The sequence below is a fragment of the Microcebus murinus genome, chromosome 22 (genome assembly GCF_040939455.1).
Source record: "Microcebus murinus isolate Inina chromosome 22, M.murinus_Inina_mat1.0, whole genome shotgun sequence".
Classification (NCBI taxonomy): Eukaryota; Metazoa; Chordata; class Mammalia; order Primates; family Cheirogaleidae; genus Microcebus; species Microcebus murinus.
Genome location: NC_134125.1, coordinates 6,885,518 through 6,909,908, shown reverse-complemented (window position 1 = coordinate 6,909,908; position 24,391 = coordinate 6,885,518). Strand labels below are relative to the sequence as shown.

The window sequence follows — 24,391 nt, the reverse complement described above, 5'->3', positions numbered from 1 at the left end:
ATTGTTGGGCAGATGCTGATTAACTTTAGATTTTGTTAAGTCAGGAATATATTAATATGTATGTGAAACCTCAAGAGTAAATCATATCATAATAGAAGTAGAAGATAGAAAAGGAAACAAAGAAGAGAAAGTAAACAGGACTAGTACAAGTGATGGTAAAAAAGAAAGAAAAAGCACAGTAAATATTATGTACAAAATAGAAAAAAATCCAAACGTATCAATCATCAGAGTTGACAAAGCTCACCAATTAAAAGATAGATTCTAAATCTAGATATAAGAAACCAGACCCACACAAAGTCCAGCTATATGCTATTTATGAGACATATATAAGACATAAGTACATAGAAAGTTGAAAGTAAACAGAAATAAAAAGATATACCAAGCAACACTAATCATAAGAAAGTTGGCATATCCACTGTAAGAGTACACAAAATAAGACTCCTAGGCAAAAAGCATTCTATATTAGGAATAAAGAAAAATTTTTTAAAAAAGATAAAACATATAAATTCACCAGAAAGGGTTTTTTTTAAACGAGGAAGATTTTTTTCCTTTTGATGTTATAAAATACATATAACAAAATTTATCATTTTAACCATTTTTAAGTTTACAATTCAGTGGCATTAAGCACACTGACAAGGTTGAGCAACCATCACTACCATCCATCCACAGAAATCTTTTCATCTGAAAAAGTTTTACTGAAACTTTCTACCCATTGACAACAACTCCCCATTCATTAGGAAGTTCAGAACAACACATTTAAGAAGCCTGATCTGATGAACACATGAAGAACCCTGTACTCAACAACTAGAAAACACACATTCTTTTCAAGATCAAAATCACTAAAAATATTAGGGTGGCCTCAGATCTCCCCTACACGTAACTCTAAAAGACTGTGGAGCTATACTTAAAAAAATCCTCAAGGAAAGAATGCATGACCTGACAGTCAAGCTGTCACTGAAATATTTAAACTGTAGAACATTTAAGAACTCATCAGAGAATATTGTTTTTATGAGCTTTTTTTTGAGGACTCAACTAGAGAACAAATTACAGACAACCCAAAGAGAAGTGAGACAAAGGGCAGTGAACTGAGTGGTAATGAGCACTGGACCTAATAATTACAGGTCTAGTGCTGAAAACAAAAGTGGGAAATAGTGTAGCCGGGCATGGTGGCGCATGCCTGTAGTCCCAGCTACTCGGGAGGCTGAGGCAGGAGGATCGCTTGAGCCCAGGAGTTTGAGGTTGCTGTGAGCTAGGCTGACGCCACGGCACTCACTCTAGCCTGGACAACAAAGTGAGACTCTGTCTCCAAAAAAAAAAAAAAAAAAAAAAGTGGGAAATAGTGTAATAGAACAGAATCTAAATGTTACACACCCTAACAAGGTAGAAATGATACAACAAAGCCTGCAGGAAGGAGAAGAAGAAAAGAAGGCGGAATGTAGAATAAGTAAGCTGGTTTCCTCATTTTTTTAATTGCTAGAGGTGGATGGGGAGAACATCAAAGAATATCATTTAAAGCTAACAAATCAAGTCATGGTATAGGCATATTCAAAGTATAAAGGCAAACACTAAGAAAGACAATACTATCAACTAAAATCAGGTGCTAGAAGGAGAGGGAAGGGAGGGAGAAAGAAAAAGAAATATACAAATTTTCATTCTAGCGGGGGTGACAGAGTGAGACTCTGTCTCAAAACACAAAACAAAAGCAACAATAACAACCCCTACCCCCAAAAATCTCCAACTAATTTCATCACTTTGGGAATTCACAGTGGGAATTAATAGAACAGATACTATCGAAAGAAACAGATGATTAATGATAGACTTAAAATGGCTAGAACAAAACCACATGTCAGAACACACACAAGTACGAAGAAGGAGAAGAAGATGGAGAAGATTTCTTACAGGCTTTAAAATCAAAAGCCAAACATAAAATGATATCACTAAAATCAAATATGTCTACATATCAATAAATATAAACAGGCTACACTTATCTACTAAAATAAGTCTTTCAGATGATATCACATTGGAAAACCTAATGCAAGATCTATTCAAGAGACAAAATATTTTTTTTAAAGTATAAGATGGGCAAAAAAATGTACAACAGGAATATGTAAATAAAAGAAGCAAATATTTTGATCTCAGTATCAGTCAGGGTTGGTTCTAGCTGCACCCTGCCCACCATAGTTCCCCCAAAGCCAAAAAGTCTCTGTTAGAAAGTGAAGCAAAGATGTGGAGAACAAATTTAAGGTAGCTACTAAATAATTATCTGTTCATTAATTCCCAGGAAACTTCTAGAGGATACAGAAGGAACTATTAATAGTCATTACTTCTAGGGAATGTGCTGGGGATGCAGAAAGAGGAAGAATTTCTCCTCTTTCCCTTAAACAATTCTGTACAGTTTTAATTCTTGCTAAGAACATGGTTTTCTATTATAAGAAAAAGTGATCAATAAATAAGAAATATTTCAGTGAAACTAATAATTATCAGACTGTATATTCTAAAATATAAGTATTTTAATTTTTATATAATTAGCAATTATATAACTGTTCCATTTAATTACATATAATTTATAGAACCACTAAGAAAATAAATATGAAACTTTTCAAGATGCTATTCAAATTCTAGATGATTGTAAAAGATTTAGATAAATCTAAATTATACATCTTGAGTTGTGATGCTCTAATTTTCAAACAGCTGTTAATATTCAAATTTAGAAAAACATGCCTGTACAATACAAAGGAAATATACTAACACGTTACGATAAAATTTCCTAAACATTTAAAGGTTATCAATTAAAGTAAGAAATGAAAAGTATTTTTTTTTGAAACAGAGTCTCACTTTGTTGCCTGGGCTAGATTGCCGTGATGTCAACCTAGCTCACAGCAACCTCAAACTCCTGGACTCAAGCGATCCTTCTGCCTCAGCCTCCCAAGTAGCTGGGACTACAGGCATGCGCCACCACACATGGTTAATTTTTTCTATACATATTTTTAGTTTGCCAATGAATTTCTTTCTATTTATAGTAGAGATGGGGTCTCACTCTTGCTCAGGTTGGTTTTGAACTTCTGACCTTGAGCGATCCACCCGCCTTGGCCTCCCAGAGGGCTAGGATTACAGGTGTGATCCACTGCACCCGGCCTAAAGTATTTTTAAATACTCCTGCTCTTTAAAAATAAGATAATGCATTTTGGTAGTTTCTTTTTTTTTTTAATTTTTAAATTTTTTTTCACACATCACACCTGGGAACATTTTGGTAGTTTCAAGTGTTAAATACAGTTAAACAAATTAAAAAATTAGTAGTATTGAAAATAGAGAACTGCTAATGTCAAATGGTAGAGGCTACCTAATCTGGATTTGTGGAAGGCACTTACCTTCCAACAGTTTATCTTTAAAACAGTGGTTAGAATTAGCTTCCAAGTAATAGTATTTCATCACTTCTCATAAGCTATCGTAGTTTTCCCCACACTATGCCTCTCAGCAAAGCAAGTTCATTAATCTAAAGTTAACTTGTCACCACTCGTGGGCAGACTTTGAGCTTTTACCTGGCCACAGAAGAATGTGACTTCATATTTATAGCTCTAACATGCATATGATTGATTTAAAATAAAAATCTTATCTGGTTATACTTGAGATTTCAGCTTAAACTGCTTTTTCTCCTTCTCTCTCCTCTCCAATAATTTACAACAAAATAAGTAACACAAATTAAACAAAAACACTTATAGGTCACATTATTACTCTCTTTTGCAGAATTAAATCAATAATAATGATAATAATTTGTTTTCTATAATAACCCAAATAAAATATTCAGGATTCTAACTAGTACATCTGAACAAGATAGAATACTAAAAGTATCATAAAATCAAATGCACTTACTTGACATTTCTGACGCAACTGTCGTAGTTCTTTTAAAACTGGAGCTAGAGCTGACTTCTTCTCAGATACCAGTGAATTCAGTTTTTTTACCTGTCATTTAAACAAAAAACATTAATGCCTACAAAAAGAATTCAAAAGAATAAAAATACTACATGCATGAAGATATTTACTGCAGTGTCAAATATAAGAGTAAAAAACTATAAATTAGCTGGGTGTGGTGGTGTGCATCTGTAGTTCCAGTTACTCCAAAGGCCAAGGTGGGAGGACTGCTTGAGCCCAGGAGTTTGAGGCCAGCTTAGGCAACAGAGTGAGATCCCTGTCTCAAAACAAAACCAAAACCAAAACCAACTATAAATTATTTCAGTGCCAAACAATAGGGAAGTGATTTAGTAAATCTTGATTCCTCAGCAAGATGGAATACCATACCATTTAACCATTCAAAATGTCAATTATCAAGACTAAAACATTATGGGAAAATATTTATAAGCAAACATCAAATTAATAAAATAAATTATAAAGTTGCCTGTATACAACTATAATGTTGTATTATATTAATATAAAAATAGATAATTATGTAAATTATAAAAATATACATAAATATGGATACAGTGATATTCAAAATATTAATACTTAATAATCCAAATGGCATAAATAGTGACAAATCAGAATGGACAACTGTCAAAGAGATGAATAGGGTCTTAGAGGCCTTTTCTATATAATACATGCTAATCTTTTTAGGAGTTAGACTGTGGTGAGATCTAGAGAGTTCTGGGAAAATGGCCAATATGGATAAGGCAGTGGAAGGGGGTACTCTCTGAGGGTCTGGGGCAACAACTATATACTAACAAGTAAAGAAAGATTTCAATATTTTAATACCTGGTGAAAATGTACCAGTGTATTCTGGCCTTGAATATGGAAAGATATTAAGGACATACACAAAAATGAAATAATTTTATTAGAGTGGTATGACTTGGGAAAATTTATTTTTTATCATAAATATTTCTTCAATGTTATATAACTTTTACATATTAAAAAAACACAAATACATAAACTATTAGAAGTTGACAACAACCTTATTAGAAGGGAAAAATTCAAGAGACTGATAAAGACAGATGAAAGATTATAAAGTAAATAATGTGCAGAAATGAAAATTTGAATGTTTCACTGAAAATAAAACACATAAACCACTTGTCTTCTAGCTACACAATAAAAGAAAACTTTAAAAAAATGTGTAATCACCATTTCAGACATGTCATCCAGTGTTCGTCCTTTCATTTCATCAACTTCACTCTTCAGTGCAGACACTCTTTCTAGCTCTTCTTGGGTGTAACTATATCCAGATATACCCTTTTTCTCCTCAATAGTTTGCTATAAGTAAAGAATAAAAAGCTCACAAAGTGTGCATCAAAATCTTGCTGGTTTCCATAAGAAGTATATAAATTTCATATACAACAAAAAAGTTGTAAATAAAATAAATTAGTTTAGAAATCTAAAGGACAATCTTCATTGATTTCAATTATTATTTCATTCAATTACACGTCTTTATTTATTTTTTAAATTAATTAATTAATTTTTTTATTTCGGCATATTATAGGGGTACAAATTTTAAGGTTTCAAAAAATGCCTTTCCCCCCTCCCCTACACGTCTTTATGTTATAAAACTATACTAAATTTTACTATGGTATTTTCAGATGCATAAGAAATATTTCTAATTTAAATTTTTTTTCCTGAATTTTCATTTTTAACATTTTCCCCCCCACTGGCCAGGAAACAAACCTGGGCCTCCCACATGAAAGGACCTAAAGAACTAATTATAGACTTTATAATAATGCCAAGTACTTAGTACAGAACCTAAAACACAGGACACACTCAATAAATATTTGGTAAATGAATGAATTCTCAAGTGATCATTGTACTTGCATTTGCACTCATCTAATATTTATTATATACTTAAATGTGCCAAGCACAATTCTAGGCACCAGGTATACAACAGTGAACAAAACAAGGGAAAAAAATCCTTTCCCTCACAGAGCTTAGGTCTAGTGGGAGTAAATAAGCAATATGTAAATAAATAAATTAATTAAATACATGTAGTGTGAGGAGAGAATGGATGGAGTTGGACTCTTAAATCAGAAGGTGGTTAGAGGTGATTCTGAGAAGACAACATCTGAGCAAAGCCCTGAAGGAAGTGAGGGAGTGTTCCATACAGATGCCTAGGGCATCAGCAAGTACAAAACTATTACCTGTCTGGCCTGCTCAAGAAACAGCAGGGAAGCCAGCGCAGCTGAAAATGCAGTGAGAATGAGGTGGGGTGAGGGAGAGATCATATAAGGCTCAGCTGGTTTGCTAGGATAGTCTCAGTGTACATCTATTGTCTTTTGTGCTCTCAAAAGTGTCCTCATTTAGATGATAAATTTTATTTTATTTTATTTTGAGGCAGAGTCTCACTCTGTTGCCTCAGCTAGAGTGCCGTGGCATCAGCCCAGCCCAGCTCATGGCAACTTCAAATTCCTGGACTCAAGTGATCCTTCTGCCTCAGCCTCTCGAGTAGCTGGGACTACAGGCATGTGCCACCATGCCTGGCTAATTTTTTACTATTTTTGGTAGAGGGGGGGGTCTTGCTCTTATTCAGGCTGGTCTCGAACTTCTGAGCTCAAACAATCTGCCTGCCTCGGCCTCCCAGAGTGCTAAGATTACAGGTGTGAGCCACTGCTCCTGGCCTACATTTGCCTTTCTTATCCATTGCTTTAGCCAGCACTATCCAAGGTCTCAGAGTGCCTATTTACTGATGTGGAATCCCACATATCACCTCAGACCAAGGGACCTTCATTTTACCACATACCACACCATTAGGAAAGCTGACAACCTGATAGAATAGTGGAACAGCCTTTTGAAGGTATAGCTAAGGTCCCAGCTTGGAAATAAGGGCCTGTGAAAATGGGCTCTATTCTTTAGGATAGAGTATATAACTTAAACCAATGCCCATTATATGGTGCTGTGTTCCCAACAGAATGCCTGGGTCTTGAAACCATGAGATGAAAGTATAAACGTTACGACTCACCATGATCACCGCTGATCCACTTAGGGAATTATGCTTCCCTTCTAGACAACTTTAGGCTCTGTGGGTGTTTATGTTCTGGTTCACAGAGTGGGCATGCTTCCATCAGAAGACACATTAAGAGGGTCTCTAAATTTAATGTTCTGACTACCATCTGGTCACTTGGGTTCCTCATGCCAAAAGACCAGAAGGCAAAGAGAAGAGTCATATTGGTAGGAAATCATAAGGCTATATAGATGCTTCTATATAATGGGGGCAGAAAAAAATATATTGAGCACTCATATGATCCATTAGGGCATATATTGGTACTCCCATGCCCAGTTTTAGCTATAAATAGGTAAGTATAGCAACCACAGCCTGAAAAGGGTGTGGTTACTAGAGTCTCACATCTCTCAAGGACGAGGAACTGGGTCATCCCACCAGTAAGTCATCTAGACAAGAGGAGGTACTAGCTGAAGGTGGGGGAAATCTAGACTAGATAGCACACGAAGGAGACACTGTCAGTTATATCCTTGGGACAAAATATGGCAGTGAGTTTCAATTTGTCTCAGGTTACTGGTAGCTGGTAAACCAGCATCCTGATGATTTCCCCATGGGTGAAAGAAAAATAAAAGCCAAACCAAAAAAACTCAGAGGAACTGGCATCCACAATGAGAACAACTCTGCTCTTGGACCACTCTGGGTTTAACACATTTCTAACAACCAAGGCACAAACACATAAGGAACAAGCCTGGAGGCAAACTTCTACACAGCACCTTCCCTGGATATTTCTTTCCAAAGCTCCATGGAAGTGGCTGACTAGAGTTCTGCCCAGGCTGGGGGCGGAGGCTCACACCTGTAATCCCAACATTTTGGGAGGCCCAGGGGAGAAGAATGCCTGAGCCCAGAAGTTCAAGATGAACCTGAGCAACATAGTGAGATCTCATCTCTACAAAAATAGAAAACTTAGCTGGGCATGGTGGTGCATACCCTTAGTTCCAGCTACTTGGGAGGCTGAGGCAGAAGGAGCACTTGAGCCCAGGAGTTTGAGGTTGCAGTGGGCTATGATGATGCTATGCTACTGCACTCTAGTAGCCTGGGCAACAGAGCAAAACCTTGCCTCCAAAAAAAAAGAAAAAATTTAATTAAATTAAAAAATTTTAAATAAATAAATAAATAGAAATTTCTGCTCAGCAGGCCATGATAAATAAACATTTTACAGTCACTCTCTTGGTATGATAATTTTACTCATATTAAGTAGCTAACCAAAAGAAAAACCTACTTGGAATTCAACTTCTATTAATAACCACAAAGTAAACACACATAAAAAAGTCAGTGCTTACTGCTACATTAAAAATAAATGAATCAGTTTACATGATATCTCTGTAATTAATCAGAGCAAATTAATAATTTTATGATTTTTCCAGTAAAAACAATGACCTCAGTATAAAGCTGTAACCCATAAACCTCTTGGCATTTGTATTTATAGCAGCCCAAATAATACCGTATTACCAGTTGATGTTGAATATTCTTATGACGTTGCTTAAGAAGTTCTTCAGTCCTCTGCAAGAGACCGAATTCAGCTTTAAATTCAGCTATTATTTGATGCTTCTTTTTGAAAACTGTACTCTTGCTTCGAAGTTTACTGACATAACGTTTGAACTGTAAAAAAACACAATATGTAATCTAATAAGTAGAAAAATAGTAGCTAAATAACATATACCTGTATAACCTCAATGCATCATTCATCTTTATTTCTGGAAAATGTGATAAATTTAAAATAGTTGACACATAAGATGCTTATTATCATAAGCATCTTTGAATAATTGAAGATGCTTTGGTATAACTGACGATGATTAAGATTGGAAGGGCAAGCTTGGCCTTAGATATTCTTTTTTTTTAAATTTATTTCAAAATATTAAGGGGGTACAAATGTTTTAGGTTATGTGGATCATTTTTGTAATGCTTGAGTCCTAGCTATAGGTGTGCCCATCACCCAAATAGTGTTCACAGTACCCATTAGGTTGGTTTAGTCCCCTCTCCTCCCCCCTACACTCTGGTTGCTTTTCACTGAGTTTTACTTCCTCTCTGTGCACATGTGCGCTCATTGGTTAGTTCCAATTTAATAGTGAGTTCACGTGGTGTTTGTTTCTCCATTCTTGAAATACTTCATTAGGAGAATGATCTCCAGTTCCATCCAAATTGTTGCAAAAGGTATTAATTCGTCTTTTCTTTTAGGCTGAGTAGTATTACATGGTGTACATATACCACATTTTATTAATCCACTCATGAATTGATGGGTACTTGGGTTGATTCCACATCTTTGCAGTTGTGAATTGTGCTGGAATAAACATTCGAGTACACGTGTCTTCTTGATAAAATGACTTTTTTTCCTTTGGTTATATACCCAGTAATGGGATTGCTGGATCAAATGGTAGGTCTACTAATCTTAGTCTTTTTGATGCCCAGTGTTTCTTAAAGCTAATTTAGGGGAGAAGGTTAATAAACAATTTTATAAATAATAAACGTCATGAACATATTACTGAAATTTTAGGAAACAAAAAAGTAAAAATACACTCAAAGCTTCTATCTTGACACAAGCTCTATTACCACGTTAGTATTTTCCCTTCTAAATTTTAAGGCTAATTCTAAGGTCAGTAATCTTAAATTGTAAGGTAGTAAAATGGGGAGTACAGCATTTTTAAAATCTAATTTTTTTTCTTAAAAACTTGATGGATTCCTGAGTATACAAAGAAATTCATTTAAAATATTAAGAGTAAAAATTCTTCACATAAAAATAATATTCCAATTCCTAGTTTAGACTATCCTTCAAAACTTGACTTAACCTTTGAAAGAACTGAAGAACACATTGTTTTATTTATTTATTTTTTTTCGTGGACGAGGTTCTGGGGCCCCAAGAGAGGGGGCCCCAGAAGTCGCCCTACACATTGTTTTAGAGGAAGGAAATGTAAGACATTTTTCTATTCATGATTAAGTTAGTTTTAATGTTAAGGAATCTAGCCCCTACACTGCAAATTTTTAATGGCTGGATTACAGAAACTGTTTCAAAAATTTAAGTCATACCAATGTATCTACATCTCTAGCAACTTCCAAATTTTCCTTTTAAAGAATAAATGTGTAAACTTGACATAACCACAGACTAAGAATCCCTAGAGTAACTATTAAAAGTGTCCTGGGCAAAGTGCCCAAAATGAATTCAACCCTGCTTATTTGCTATCCTCTATAATACTGAAGCAAATTTCCCCCCCCTCTCTATCTTGCTGTGCTCAGAACTATTTTTAAAAGCTAAATGCTATAGATGTTTTTGGTGAAAGAACAAACCTTCAAATTACTCAATGTGCTCTATGCTGATTGGTTATTATTTGATATTCATTGTGCATATTACTTAAAAGGAAGGGGTAGTTAGGGTAAGATTAATCACAGTTCCATACAATTAAGCAATAGGTGGCCACCAAAGCACTAAGGGCTCTACTACCCCAGAATTAATTAGAAAAAGACAACACGTTATTAATGTTTTTCTTCTACTGGAAGTTTCTTCTACATATCCTTTTGCTTTTAGGTTATTTCTGTAATATACAAACAACAAAACAAGATGAACACTTTGAAGCTAAATCTTCTGACACATTTTCCCCCTCCCCCCACCACTTCTCCCCCATTCTGACACATTCTTAATCACTTCCATAGGACGTATTTCCAGAAATGGTCAAAAGAAACATAGGCATCTGATACATTCTGTCAAACTGCCTTTCAAAAGGCTATTTATAATACTTTCATAACTATCAATTTGATAAACAAGCAAAATAGTATCTTACTTTTTATTTGTATTTTTTATTAGGAAACATCACTTTTTCATCATGTTTACTGTGCATCTATTGGCAATTAAATAAAATGATTTGCCTATCTTTGGCCCGCCTTTTACTGGGGTATTTGTCTTTTTCTTGTGCTAACTTTCTGCTCTTAGGAATCCTTTATATACTCAAAATTACTTTTGTATCTCAAAGAGATCTCAAAGAGATTTTATGTTGACTATATCTGTTAATATTTATTGTATTAGACAATAAAACTGAGGAAGTTTTAAAATACAAGGAAACACAAATGCACATTCCATTAGCTGCCAGAGCAATGGTATGATCACTAATGAAGCCTCTGGTAACCTCTGTTGTACACTCACATGAGAATAAGAGTAAAAACTGCCCTCCCCTTCTCTTCTCTTCCTGGTTCAGAGGGGTCCAGAATGGTGGTTCCAAAGGCAGGCAGTAAGGAGGATCGGGAGCTGTATGGAGGTGCCTGCCAGTAAGGTTTGGGAACTGCATAGAGGAATGGGACAGAGGGGCCAGAAGTCTTCTAATAGATTTTGCAAAACTATCCTTCAAAAGGCTATTTATTATACTTTTATAACCATCAATTTGATAAGCAAGCAAAATAAATAGTATCTTACTTTTGCATCATGCAGAGAGGTCGAGGATGTAGGGTAATGAGGGGGCTTGGGGAGTCAAGCTGAGGTGTGGACCAGTAGGCTGGTGACTGTGGACACAAGGCAGTAGCGGAGTTATGGAAGTGCAGATCAGTGGACTGAATGGCTAAGGATGTGGAATGATGGGGTTGGGGGCTGAGGAACCACATGGAGGCACAGGCTAGCAGGCCTGGCAGTTGAAGACACGGATGGGTGAGGCCGGAGTGGGGAGCCATAGGCACAGAGGGTGAAGATGTGAGTTGGTTGGGCAGGAGCACAGAGTTGGTATGGAGAGGAAGAAACCAGAGTAGTTGATAGATTGGTTAAACTGAGCAAGTAAGCTAATTGAGCAAATAAATAAATACAATATAGAAAAAGGGAGCCAAATTTCTCAATGCCAAAGAAGATATTTTAAAACAAGCAAAGGGGTTAAGCCAGAAAGAATCTTGAGGTATGAGGTACTGGTTAGAACCCATAGTTTTATAATATATGTACACAGATAGATACAGAAATAGTTACAGATCCATATGTGAATGCAAATACATAATACACACACACATACTCACACATATATACACATATGTCTATCCATTTTTATACTGAAGGAACTAGCCAAAATACTAAGAAAAGAAAAATAAATTAAAGATATAAAGATTAGAAAGAAAGAAAATTCTTCTTATTCCCATTTAATACTATAATCTTTATGGAAAAATTAAAAAGAATTTAAAGATAAATTATAATTAAGAGAATTTAGCAAAGTTAACAGCAAAAATCAATTGTATTTCTATATGCACACAATAATTAAAAGATATAATTTTATAATTATATGAAAAAAATATGACCCTAGCCAGGTGTGGTAGAGCATGCCTGTAGTCCCAGCTACTTTGGAGGCTAAGGTGAGTGAGATCATTTGAGCCCAGAAGTTGGAGACCAGCCTGGACAACACAGCAAGATCCTATCTCCATAAAAAAAAAAAAAAAAAAGTGAGCCTGAAATAAATCCAACAAAAGATATATAAAACAGAGAAAATTATAAAACTTTCCTAAAAGACCATCTAATAAATGGAGAGCTATTACATTCATGGATTGGACAACTCTATGTCATACAGATGCCCATTCTCCTCAAATTGGTCATAGATTCAATTTTATCAGAATTTATGCAATTCTGATAAAAATTCCAACAGAGTTTTGAGTAGAACTTGTTCAACTGATTCCAAAATTTATATGCAAGGGCAAAAGACAAGAATAGCCAAGCTACTCCCTAAAAAAGAAGAACAAGGTAGGGACAGGGTGGCTGTAACTTAGCAGATATCACAACTTATTATAAAGCTGTATTAGGAGAGCACAGCCATCAGATAAACAAATTGACCAATGGAACAAGATGGCAGGTATCAATCAGCCATATATCCAGGAAACATGATTTTTGATAGAGATGGTGCTACAAATTTGAGGGAAAAGAATGGGACTTTTCAATTGATGGACCCCTTACTTCATAACATATAAAAATCAATTCTAAGTGGATTATAGACTTGTTGAAATGTGAAAGACACAACTACAACTTTTTTAGAAGCCGGGCGTGGTGGCTCACGCCTGTAATCCTAGCACTCTGGGAGGCTGAGGCGGGCGGATTGCTCGAGGTCAGGAGTTCGAAACCAGCCTGAGCAAGAGCAAGACCCCGTCTCTACTATAAAAAAATAGAAAGAAATTAATTGGCCAACTAATATATATAGAAAATTAGCTGGGCATGGTGGCACATGTCTGTAGTCCCAGCTACTCGGGAGGCTGAGGCAGAAGGATTGCTTGAGCCCAGGAGTTTGAGGTTGCTGTGAGCTAGGCTGACGCCACGGCACTCACTCTAGCCTGGTCAACAAGCGAGACTCTGTCTCAAAAAAAAATAAAACTTTTTTAGAATATGGGAAAGTATCATTATGATCTGAGGATAGCAAAAGATTTCTTAAGAAGAAAAGGCCATCTATAATAAAGATGTTTGAAAAAAAAATAGAAGAAAAGGACAAACTGAAAAAGAGATGACTTAGAAATTGGACTATAATTAGAACTTTTGTTCATCAAAATATATATTAAGATAGCCAGGGATGGTGGCACATACCTATAGTCCCAGCTACTCGGGAGGCTGAAGCAATAGGATTGCTTAAGCCCAGGAGTTTGAGGCTGCTGTGAGCTAGGCTGAATGCCACGGCACTCTAGCCCGGACAACAGAGTAAGACTCTGTCTCAAAAAAAAAAAAAAAAAAAAAAAAAAATATATATATATATATATAAAGAGATTACAAATATAAGTCTCACAAGTTGGGAGGATTTATTTGCAACACATTAAACTAATATAGGATTTATATCCAAAATATATAAATTAAACTTATAAATTAATGACAGAAAGGCAAACAATCCAACAGAAAAACAAATAAAATACTTGAAAGAATACTTCATAAAACAGACAACCGAAAATGGCTAATAAACAAATTAAAAGAAGCTCAATCTCATTAATAATCAAAGTATTGGTTAAGACATAGAGGAAGTAGAATACCTATATACCATTGGGAAAAGGAGATATATAATTTAGAGCAACAGTATGGAAAATAACTTGGCATATATACTAAAGATGACATTATACATACTCTGTTCCATCAACTCCACACACACGAATAGCAGGGCTCCTCAAATTATCTGTGGTAAAAGACCAGTTTTTATAAAAATTTTCTAATCATTTGTGGATTGGATACTTTTGTAAAGTAATGAAAATACTAAGATTTAGCAAATGATTATATATGTTTTTATTTTTATTTTATTTTTATTTATTTTATTTTTTTTTGAGACAGAGTCTTGCTTTGTTGCCCAGGCTAGAGTGAGTGCCATGGCATCAGCCTAGCTCACAGCAACCTCAAACTCCTGGGCTCAAGCGATCCTCCTGCCTCAGCCTCCCCAAGTAGCTGGGACTACAGGCATGCGCCACCATGCCTGGCTAATTTTTTCTATATATATTAGTTGGCCAATTAATTTCTTTCTATTTATAGTAGAGACAGGGTCTCGCTCTTGCTCAGGCTGGTTTCGAACTCCTGACCTCAAGCAATCCACCCGCCTCAGCCTCCCAGAGAGCTAGGATTACAGGTGTGAGCCACCGCGCCTGGCTAAATATGTTTTTAAATGCTTTCTCTCAACTTATATGGTTGCAGATCAGTAACCAACAGTTTGTGGACTGTAACTAGTCTTCAGGCCACACTTTGAGTAGCACTGCTCCAGGGGAGAGCTTTTTAAATGCAGTACACCATGTGCCATTATATTATGGGTGTTCCAAGACATTAAGATATTAATCCACCCAGCTGTTGCAGTAAGTAGCTGGACAAGATATTATAAAGAACTCCTGGCCAGTCACCCTTAGTTATAAGCAACTTTGTTCTTTTCCCCCAATATGCTGAACAACTATCACTTTCTTTAAGTGTTCTGTTGTGAAAAAAGTTAGGAAACACAGCCCTGGAGAAACTCTTGTTCATGGTCACTGGGAGACATGTATAGGAATGTTGACAGAGCAGTACAATAGCAAAAAACTGGAAGACAAGTCAGTAGTAGAAAAGAAAAGCAAACTGTTGTATACTCATACTATATATGTATGTATATATATATACACACACACATATATGTATATATACATGTATATATAGTGAAAACGAATAATTATAGGTTCAAGAAATAAAGTAGACCAAAAAAAAGCAACAGAAGAACACAACACACAGGATATACTTCCTATTGTTTTTTTTTTGTTTTTTTGTTTTTGAGACAGAGTCTCACTTTGTTTCCCAGGTTAGAGTGAGTCCCATGGTGTCAGCCTAGCTCACAGCAACCTCAAACTCCTGGGCTCAAGCAATCCTTCTGCCTCAGCCTCCCGAGTAGCTGGGACTACAGGCATGCGCCACCATGCCCGGCTAATTTTTTCTATATATATTAGTTGGCCAATTAATTTCTTTCTATTTTATAGTAGATACGGGGTCTCGCTGTTGCTCAGGCTGGTTTCGAACTCCTGACCTCGAGCAATCCGCCCGTCTCGGCCTCCCAGAGTGCTAGGATTACAGGCATGAGCCACCATGCCTGGCCTTCCTATTGTTTAGGAAAACAAAATAACATATTGTTTAGGGATAGAAATGTGTGGCCCAACAATAAGAATGATAAATACAAAGCTCAGGATGGCAGTTACCTCTGAGAGGAGTGGAAAGAGGATAGAATGGAGAGGGGCACAAAGGCAACTTCAAAGGTTCTTTTTCTTAAGCTGGTTGATAAATGTATACATGTTCATAATATCCTTATTCTTTGCTTTTCACATATGACACACCAACATACACACACACACATACATATATATAAAAACACATTTTCATCTACTAAGAATACATTCAAAAAAATCAAACATTTTGAAAAGTAAATAGACATTAAATAATTAAAGAACCAATCTACAAGGTCCTAAATCTAATAAGAGCTCCAGAAGAAAACAGTAAAAAAAAAAAAAAAAAACAAAAAGGGGAAATAATACAAGAAAATTTCCCAGAACTGAAGGACATAACATAAAGTTCTAAATTAAAAAGCCCAATAGAATGTTCAGCTCAATGAAAAAAAAAAAAAGAGTTATACTTTAGGCTCATAAATCTTACAAATTTAGAAAGTCAGAGATAGAGGATTTCCCCCAAAAAAAGTTTCAAGAAGAGGTTAAATAACAATAATAACAATAAAAGATCATATCCAATGACTGGGAATCACAACAGCCTCACATAGCTACATACTAGAAGAAATATAGAAACATACTAAAAGAAAACAGGATAATACCTTCAAAATTCTTAAGGAGAAAGAATTCTTTCTCCTTAAGAATTGATTACCCTAACTACCAATGATGTATAAGGGTAGAATAAAGACAATTTTAAATATGTAAGATCCTCAAAAATTTATCTCTCAAGCCCCCTATTTCTCAGGAACATTCTCTATTAAAACAGGGAAATAAAGCAATAATATTTTTTAAATAGTTAAAGGAAAAATACTTTTTAAAATAGTATTTTAAAGGTATATCTAAAAATGTAAAGAAATATTTTAAAACTGAAATTTAAAGGAATTAAAAATAATTTTAAAGGAACTTTAAAAGAATTTTTAAAGAAAAACAAATTTCAAAATATATATTTAAAAGAATTTTTTTTTTTTTTTTTTTTTTTTTTTTAGACAGAGTTGCCCGGGCTAGAGTGCCATGGTGTCAGCCTAGCTCACAGCAACCTCAAACTCCTGGGCTCAAGCAATCCTTCTGCCTCAGCCTCCTGAGTAGCTGGGACAGGCATGTGCCACCATGCCAGGCTAATTTTTTCTACATATTTTTAGTTGGCCAATTAATTTCTTTCTATTTATAGTAGAGACGGGGTCTCGCTCTTGCTCAGGCTGGTTTCGAACTCCTGACCTTGAGTGATCCTCCAGCCCTGGCCTCCCAGAGTGCTAGGATTACTGGCGTGCGCCACTGTGCCTGGCCTAAAAGAATAATTTTTAAAGGACTAATTTAAAAAATATTTCTAAAGAAATTAAAGTATAATTAGATAATAATTTTGAAGGCAAAATAATTTTTAAAGGCACAGGGGATAAACAACAAATCCTTAGAACATTAAGGAAAAAGTTTCTCATAGTGAAATCAAACAATTTTGTCATTAAAGTTAACTACAAAGGCTTGCCACTCAGCAATGATTACTAATCATTTATACCAATATACATTTGTAATCTAAATTTGTCATTTATGAAACAGCAACCATCATTTTAGATCTGAGATCAAAAAAGATTAATGCTTTATGGTTTGTGCCAGTTGGTGCTGAGTGAGTACTCAACTGTGTGAAGCTCTAATCTTTATCTCTGCCAGCATTTGGTTTTGGTAATGGACTAATGCTTTATAGTGCTAGCTTCCAGCTTCAGGGCCAATTTTAAAGATTCAGCTCCTTTGTGATGAAAATGGAATTTGACAGATGTTCTTCCTCTTTTTATCTACTTAATATGTTTAAAACTTTAAATAGTAATGATCAAAACCTGAGCTAGTTTTTTCAAGGGATGGGGAAGTTTATTTCCCTAAGGATATAACCATTTATGAATTCTTTTCAAGCTTATCTGGAACACAAAAGAAATACTGAATTCCAGACATCATTCTTGCTATTTACATGAAAACAAGAATCTCTACTCCTGCTCCAAATTTTCTACCTCAACATGTGGCATGAAAATTATTTTCAGAGGAATTAGCAGTAAGGACTTAACAAGATTACCATATAATAAGTACTTCACATATTTTAAAAATCACAAAGAACTTCTTTTCAAAGCATTAGGAAATCTATAGAGAAATGAATACAACTCACCAAAGTTCAGCAAGTTACAAAAACTAGACTAGAATGAACACTTTTGTCCTTGAATCCTGTTACTCAAACATCCATGCTATTTTCCATTTTTTAATTGAATATCTTTGCAATCAATCATTTCATCAAATGATTTATAAGCATAAAAAACTACAGGAATAGGCTAGGGAAGTGAATCATGAGATGAGATACCACCAATTGTTTAAGAGAAGTATGAATATGCCCAAAAGCTACATTTTTTTTTTTTGCCAATTTTTCAGTGTCTTGTATTCTAGACAGAACTTCAGACTTGCAGAAAACCTGAAAAGGCCATCTTTTCATGTCATGCCCCAATAAATCATTTGGATTCCCTGAAGACTGGTCTAGAACTGCTCTTTGTTTTAAGGCAAGAAAAAGTGTTTCAAAGCAACTTTTGCTATTTGCTAAAATACAGTCTTTTCAAATCACCTGTCATAATTAGTGCCACATAAATATACATACAAATACTATTCTAACCTTTTCCAGCCTGTTAGTGTTACATTTTCAACTTTAAATTAGAAAATCTCACCAAGCCAAGCATAAACAACGTAATTACCTACATATGGTAGTGACTAGTTAACTACTTATTCTTTTAAGGGAGTCTATAATAAGCAATATGATATATACTGGTAGAAATCTGTCTTAAATGAAACTTGTGGCACAGGAACATCCATCTGTGAAACACAGTTAATCATACCATCCAAGGTCTCTGTGCTTCTATTATAAATCAAATCACCACCACACAGCTGTTACTATCTCTAATGGGTGTTTCAACTGCTGTCCAAGCAGTTAACTTTTCAGGAAGGAAAAAAAAATCTATGAAAAGTTTTAAAATTTGGGGTTAAAATCGTGGCATTACCTATATATATTACATACAGTATACACTACTTCTATTACAGTGAACTGAGCCAAATTTATTTAATTCTGTTTTGTTCCATCTCTTGGGAAATTTTGGGGGCCTCAGGTCCTGCTATGAACTCTAAAGGGTACAATGTGATTTGAAAGATTCTAAAAATATCACAGGTTTGCCTGGGCTCACTTAGAAGGGTGGATGATTCAATTACAAGTGTCAAAACTTGATTCCTAATTTTTCGGGACCTGACAGCTGCAGCAAATCTTGCCAGGATTCCCTTATCTTCATTGTGCTTCTCTTTGAAGTATTTAAAGACGATTTCATAATCTTTGCAATTTAGCTCTAGGGTTTCTATCGGTAACTGTAGAATGAATTGGTTCGCCGTTTTTAAAGCTGTTTATAAATGTTATTTCACCATGCACATTTTTAAAGTAGCTATAACTGCAAAACAGCTGAGCTTCTTGTAATACGGAAGAAAACAAAATGGACTATATACACCCCATAAACCAGGGGTGACCTTTCAATGCATGAAGTGCCAATGGAACCTTAACCAGAGGTTCATCTGTTGCTATAAAAAAGCTCCTACCCAAAAGGCATGCACTCATTTGAATGACAGCTCTGGGAAGGGTACTAGCACTGCATCATTGGAGATGATTTTTTTGTTTGCTTTTTCCAATTATGGAAGCAGCCTACTAAGAAGTGCCAAGATATTTTTAATATTACCACTTTTCTCATGATAAAAACATATCTAGATTAGATAATACACTTTCATTCAAGTTTTCTATACTTTTACCAAGTGCCTGGTACTAAGTAAACAGTGGTGAACAAGAGATACCCATGCTACCACGGAGCTTACTGGTTTCTTAGGGGAGGGAGAAACTGAAAAAGTGATCCTTAATGTGCAGTTTGTTACAATACAGAAGAAAACTGCGCTATGTGATACATTTCAGGACTAGGGTCATGGGTGTGGGCTGGGTATGCTTTCTGGAGGAGATGTTACTTAAGCTGACATCTTTCTGTTATCTTTTAAAATGCATACTGCTTTCGGCGTCTGCAAAGGCTGGGAGGTCCCAGCCCGGCCGAAGACGTTGATCTCCCCGTTCTACGACCTTCATTGTTCCCTGTCCCCAGTTCCCCTCAATAAAGTGTTTTAACCCCCCCCCAAAAAAAATAAAATGCATACTGATCACAGCAACCTTTCATTGATAACCCAGAGTCATATTTGTGATCACTAACTATTATACTATGCCATAATAATATGTTTTTCTGTCTCTTCTCACACTAAATTCTGCATAATGTATATTGGGTCATTAAATATGAAATGTCCGATTTCTCATCAAAAGTGTAGTTTATTATAATCTCAAACAAGAAGCAGCACAATTAATTAAAGTCTTAACATGAACCTAAACTATTGACACAGTTTTGCCATCTTAACAGTAGCTTGTTTATACCAGCAGCAAAGAAGCCTGGAGAGCAAGTGGGGATGAAATCACAAAAGGCGTTTTCCACAGCTTGTTGAGAATTGAATATTTCCTTGCAAGAAGTGGTCCAAAGTCTGGAAAAAGTGGTAGTCAGTTGATGCAAGGTCTGGTGAATAGGGTAGATGACAACAAGAAATTCCAAGTTCAGCCTCTGTAGTTTGAGCAGCATTGTTTGTGCAACTTGTGGTCAAACCTTGCAGAGGACTGGCCTGTCTCTGTTGACCAATCTCAGTTGCTTAATCACAAATATCGTCATCATTTCATCCAATTGGTTGCATCCACTATAATCATATGACTAGGTTTCATGAAGCTGTAGTGGATAATATCAGTGCTGGACCACCAAACAGATACTATTAGCTTTTTTTGATAAATATTTGGTTTTGGACTGTGTTTCGGTATTTCATCTTTATCCAACCATTGTGCCAAATGCTTGTGATTGTCAAACAGAATCCATTTTTCATCACACAACAATATGATGTAGAATTGGTTTACCTTTATGTCATGACAGCAAAGAAAGGCAAGCTTTGAGACGATTTCTGATACTCATTTAATTCATGTGGAACCCATTTATCTAGCTTCTTTACCTTGCTAATTTGTTTCAAATGGTCCAATATTTTGGAATAGTAACGTCAAATCTTGCTAATTCACGCATAGGTTGAGATGGATTGACTTCCACTACAGCTGTCAGCTCATTATCTACCTTGGTGTCAGGTTGTCCTAGTGGCTCATTTTCAAGATTAAAATCACTAGAATGTAACTTCTTGAACCATCGACAGACTTCCTATGCACTCATTAGCTACATTCTTCCCAAACACTTTGTTGATATTTTGAGCTGTCTGTGCTGCATTGGTTCCACAATGGAACTCATATTCAAAAATAACACGAAATTTTAACTTATCCATGGTTTCACAAAAATTGCCCTAATAAAAATTTGAAAGAAAACCACAAGCCAAAACATGCATTTGAAAGACTGAGGATGTACCTTTATGGTAAACATAAAACAAGAAGTGTCAAAGTGAAATAAATGTCAGAGATATCAACTGTCAAACCTAGCACTTAAGAAAATCGGACATTTCATTCTTAACCTAATATTTCTATGTAAAAAATTTTTAAATTCTCCATAATATGGAAAAATTAGATTACTTAACATTAAAATCCTACTCAATATTTGGAGTTATCATAGCTTAGAATAACAGCAATAATTTGCACTTATAAAGTCCTAAGAAACATCCACATGAGGATTCTAACTAGACTCTACCATCAAATCCAGTTAAAAATTAAAATTTGGTTTCTTGGCTGGGCGTGGTGGCTCACGCCTGTAATCCTAGCACTCTGGGAGGCCGAGGCGGGCGGATTGCTCGAGGTCAGGAGTTCAAAACCAACCTGAGCAAGAACCAGTCTCTACTAAAAATAGAAAGAAATTAATTGACCAACTAAAAATATATATACAAAAAATTGGCCGGGCGCGGTGGCTCACGCCTGTAACCCTAGCACTTTGGGAGGCCGAGGCGGGCGGATTGCTCAAGGTCAGGAGTTCGAAACCAGCCCAAGCGAGACCCCGTCTCTACCAAAAATAGAAATAAATTAATTGACCAACTAAAAATATATATACAAAAAATTAGCCGGGCATGGTGGCGCATGCCTGTAGTCCCAGCTACTCGGGAGGCTGAGGCAGTAGGATCGCTGAGCCCCGGAGATTGAGGTTGCTGTGAGCCAGGCTGACGCCACGGCACTCACTCTAGCCTGGGCAACAAAGTGAGACTCTGTCTCAAAAAAAAAAAAAAAAATTTTGGTTTCTCTTGTAGGTGACAAAATATATAGAAAAATCATAGAGGGAGATTCATATTCACTCACATTTTAAGCCAGTGATTCATAATAAGTACTCAGAAATTATTATGGTAGAAGAGACTCTAGATTGATCATTTAGTTCAGTGCCTTTCAACCCTTTTTTTAAACAGTGGAACTTTATTTTCAAGCAAATTCTTATGTGGAACCTCAATATATTATTCAGATAAAGGAGAACTAATGTGGTTGAAGTCAGAAGAGGGGCCTACAACACTTCCCAATTGTCCACTGGCGCATGTCTTCAGACCCCAAGTGCTCCTCTAACATAGTGTAGAAACCAGTGGTAAGAATTTCAAGCTTGATGGTAGATTGAAACACACATCCCAGGATCTCCCTCCTATTCAAAAATCCTTCAAAGTAATAGAAAGAAATGTACATACCACCCCAAATCATCAAATATTTGAAGAAGAGCAATACCATGAAGAAAGTTTAAACTCAAAGAACTAGCAGTTATTAGCTATAACTGTTTCTGTTATCAAAGCAAGTATAACTACATTAGAATATGTTAAAATATCTTTAATTATTATTTTTAGAAATAAGTAAAAGCATAATATATCTAGAAACTATTAGATGTACAACTGGAAATTAAAATTTTTACCATTGAAATAAAATGACTGATGACAACATAACAGCTAAAAATGTAAATGAGGAAGGTGGAAGATTATGCCAAAGAATTTATCCTTATTGGAATGCAAAAGAACAATGAGATGGAAAATATGAAAAATTAAAAGAAACAGAGACTACTCAACAACAAAAGACAAACCAATTAAAAAATGGGCAAAGAACTTAAATAGACATTTCCCCAAAGATATACAAATGGCCAAAAAGCACATGAAAACAGCATTAGTCATTAGGGAAATATAAAATCAAAACTACAACGATACCATTACACACTCATAAGGATGACTATAACAAAAAAGAAAAAGGAAAATACGTGTTGGCAAATATGTGGAAAAATCAAAACCCTTACTCACTGCCGGTGAGAGTGTAAAATGGTATATAGCTGCAGTGGAAAACAGTATGACAGTTCTTCAAAAAGTTGAACATGAAATTATCATACGACCCAACATTATTCTCCTAGGTATATACCCAAAATAACTGAAAACAGGTACTCAAACAGATACTTGTATGCCAATGTTTACAGCAGCATTATTGACAATAACCCAAAGATGGAAACAACCCAAGTGTCTATCAACAGATGAATGAATAAACAAAATGGGGCATATAAATATACTGGAATATGATTCAGCCATAAAAAGGGATGAATTCTGATAACATGCTTCAACAAGGATGAAACTTGTGCACATTATACTAAGTGAAATAAGCTGAGACAAAAGGATAACTATTGTATGATACTACTTATATGAGTTATCTAAAATATTCAAATTCATACAGACAGAAGTAGAAGTTACCAGTAGCTAGGGGAAAGAGGAAATGAGAAGTTACTGCTTAATGGGTAAAGAGTTTCTTTTTAAGTTTTGGAAACAGTGGTGATAACTATACAACAACATTGTGAATGTAATTAATGTTACTAAATTATGCACTTATAAATGGTAAACTTTATGTTACATATATTTTACTACTACACACACAAAAAGTTAAATATATACCTATGCTATAATAGTCATTACACTACTATTTACCTAAGAGGAAAGAAAACATATGTCCACGCAAAGACTTGCACACAAAGGTTTACAGCTTTTTTATTTGTAATAGACAAAAATTGGAAACAGCCCAAACACTCATTAGTAGATAAATAGGTGAATGGATAAACAAACTGATAGTTCCATATGATAGAATATTAGTCTGCAATAAAAAAGCATGAACTACTGATATACACACAACATGAATAAATCTCAATTATTCTGAGTGAAAGAAGCCCTACCAAAAATGAGTATATATTATGTGATCCCATTTGTGTAATATTCTAGAAAATGCAGTAGTTGTTTTGAGGGAGCATAGAGGAGTGGGAGAAAATGGCATTAAAAAAACTTTTGAGGTTGATAGGTATGTTCACTATCTTGATTATGGTGAGAGTTTCATGGCTATATTACCAAATTGTACACTTTAACCATATCCAGTTTATTGTATATTAATTATATTTCAATAAAGTTGTCTGAGAAAAAGTGGGGGAAACCTTCTGTGTGACTAAGACACCATATACAAAGAGACAAATGACAGACTAGAAGAAAACAATTGCCCCGATTAATATCTAGAATATATGTAAAAATAGGATAAATTGATAAGAAAAACAAACATTCAATGCAGTAGGGAAAAAAATGAAGAAAAAATCAACAGGCAAATGATATAAGAAATAAATATAAATGACCAAATATAAATCTCACTAGTAATTAGGAAAAATTAACATTAAATATTGTGAGAATGGCAAAATTGAGAAGTTTGAGAGGATTAAGTGCTAGTGAAGAGTTTTTTTTTTTTTTCACTTT

General features: G+C 35.2%; 1 protein-coding gene across 3 annotated transcripts in view; it reads right to left on the bottom strand.

Annotated features, from left to right (window-relative positions):
* IFT81 (intraflagellar transport 81) overlaps nt 1–24,391 on the bottom strand; it is a 122,694-nt gene that overhangs the window by 61,197 nt on the left and 37,106 nt on the right. For all 3 annotated transcript variants that reach the window (XM_075996540.1, XM_075996541.1, XM_075996539.1), the window contains exons 12-14: nt 8,420–8,569; nt 5,110–5,238; nt 3,871–3,960 (exon numbers count right to left, since the gene is read on the bottom strand). In XM_075996540.1, coding sequence (XP_075852655.1) covers nt 3,871–3,960; nt 5,110–5,238; nt 8,420–8,569 — 369 coding nt within the window. The remainder of the gene's footprint in view (nt 1–3,870; nt 3,961–5,109; nt 5,239–8,419; nt 8,570–24,391) is intronic.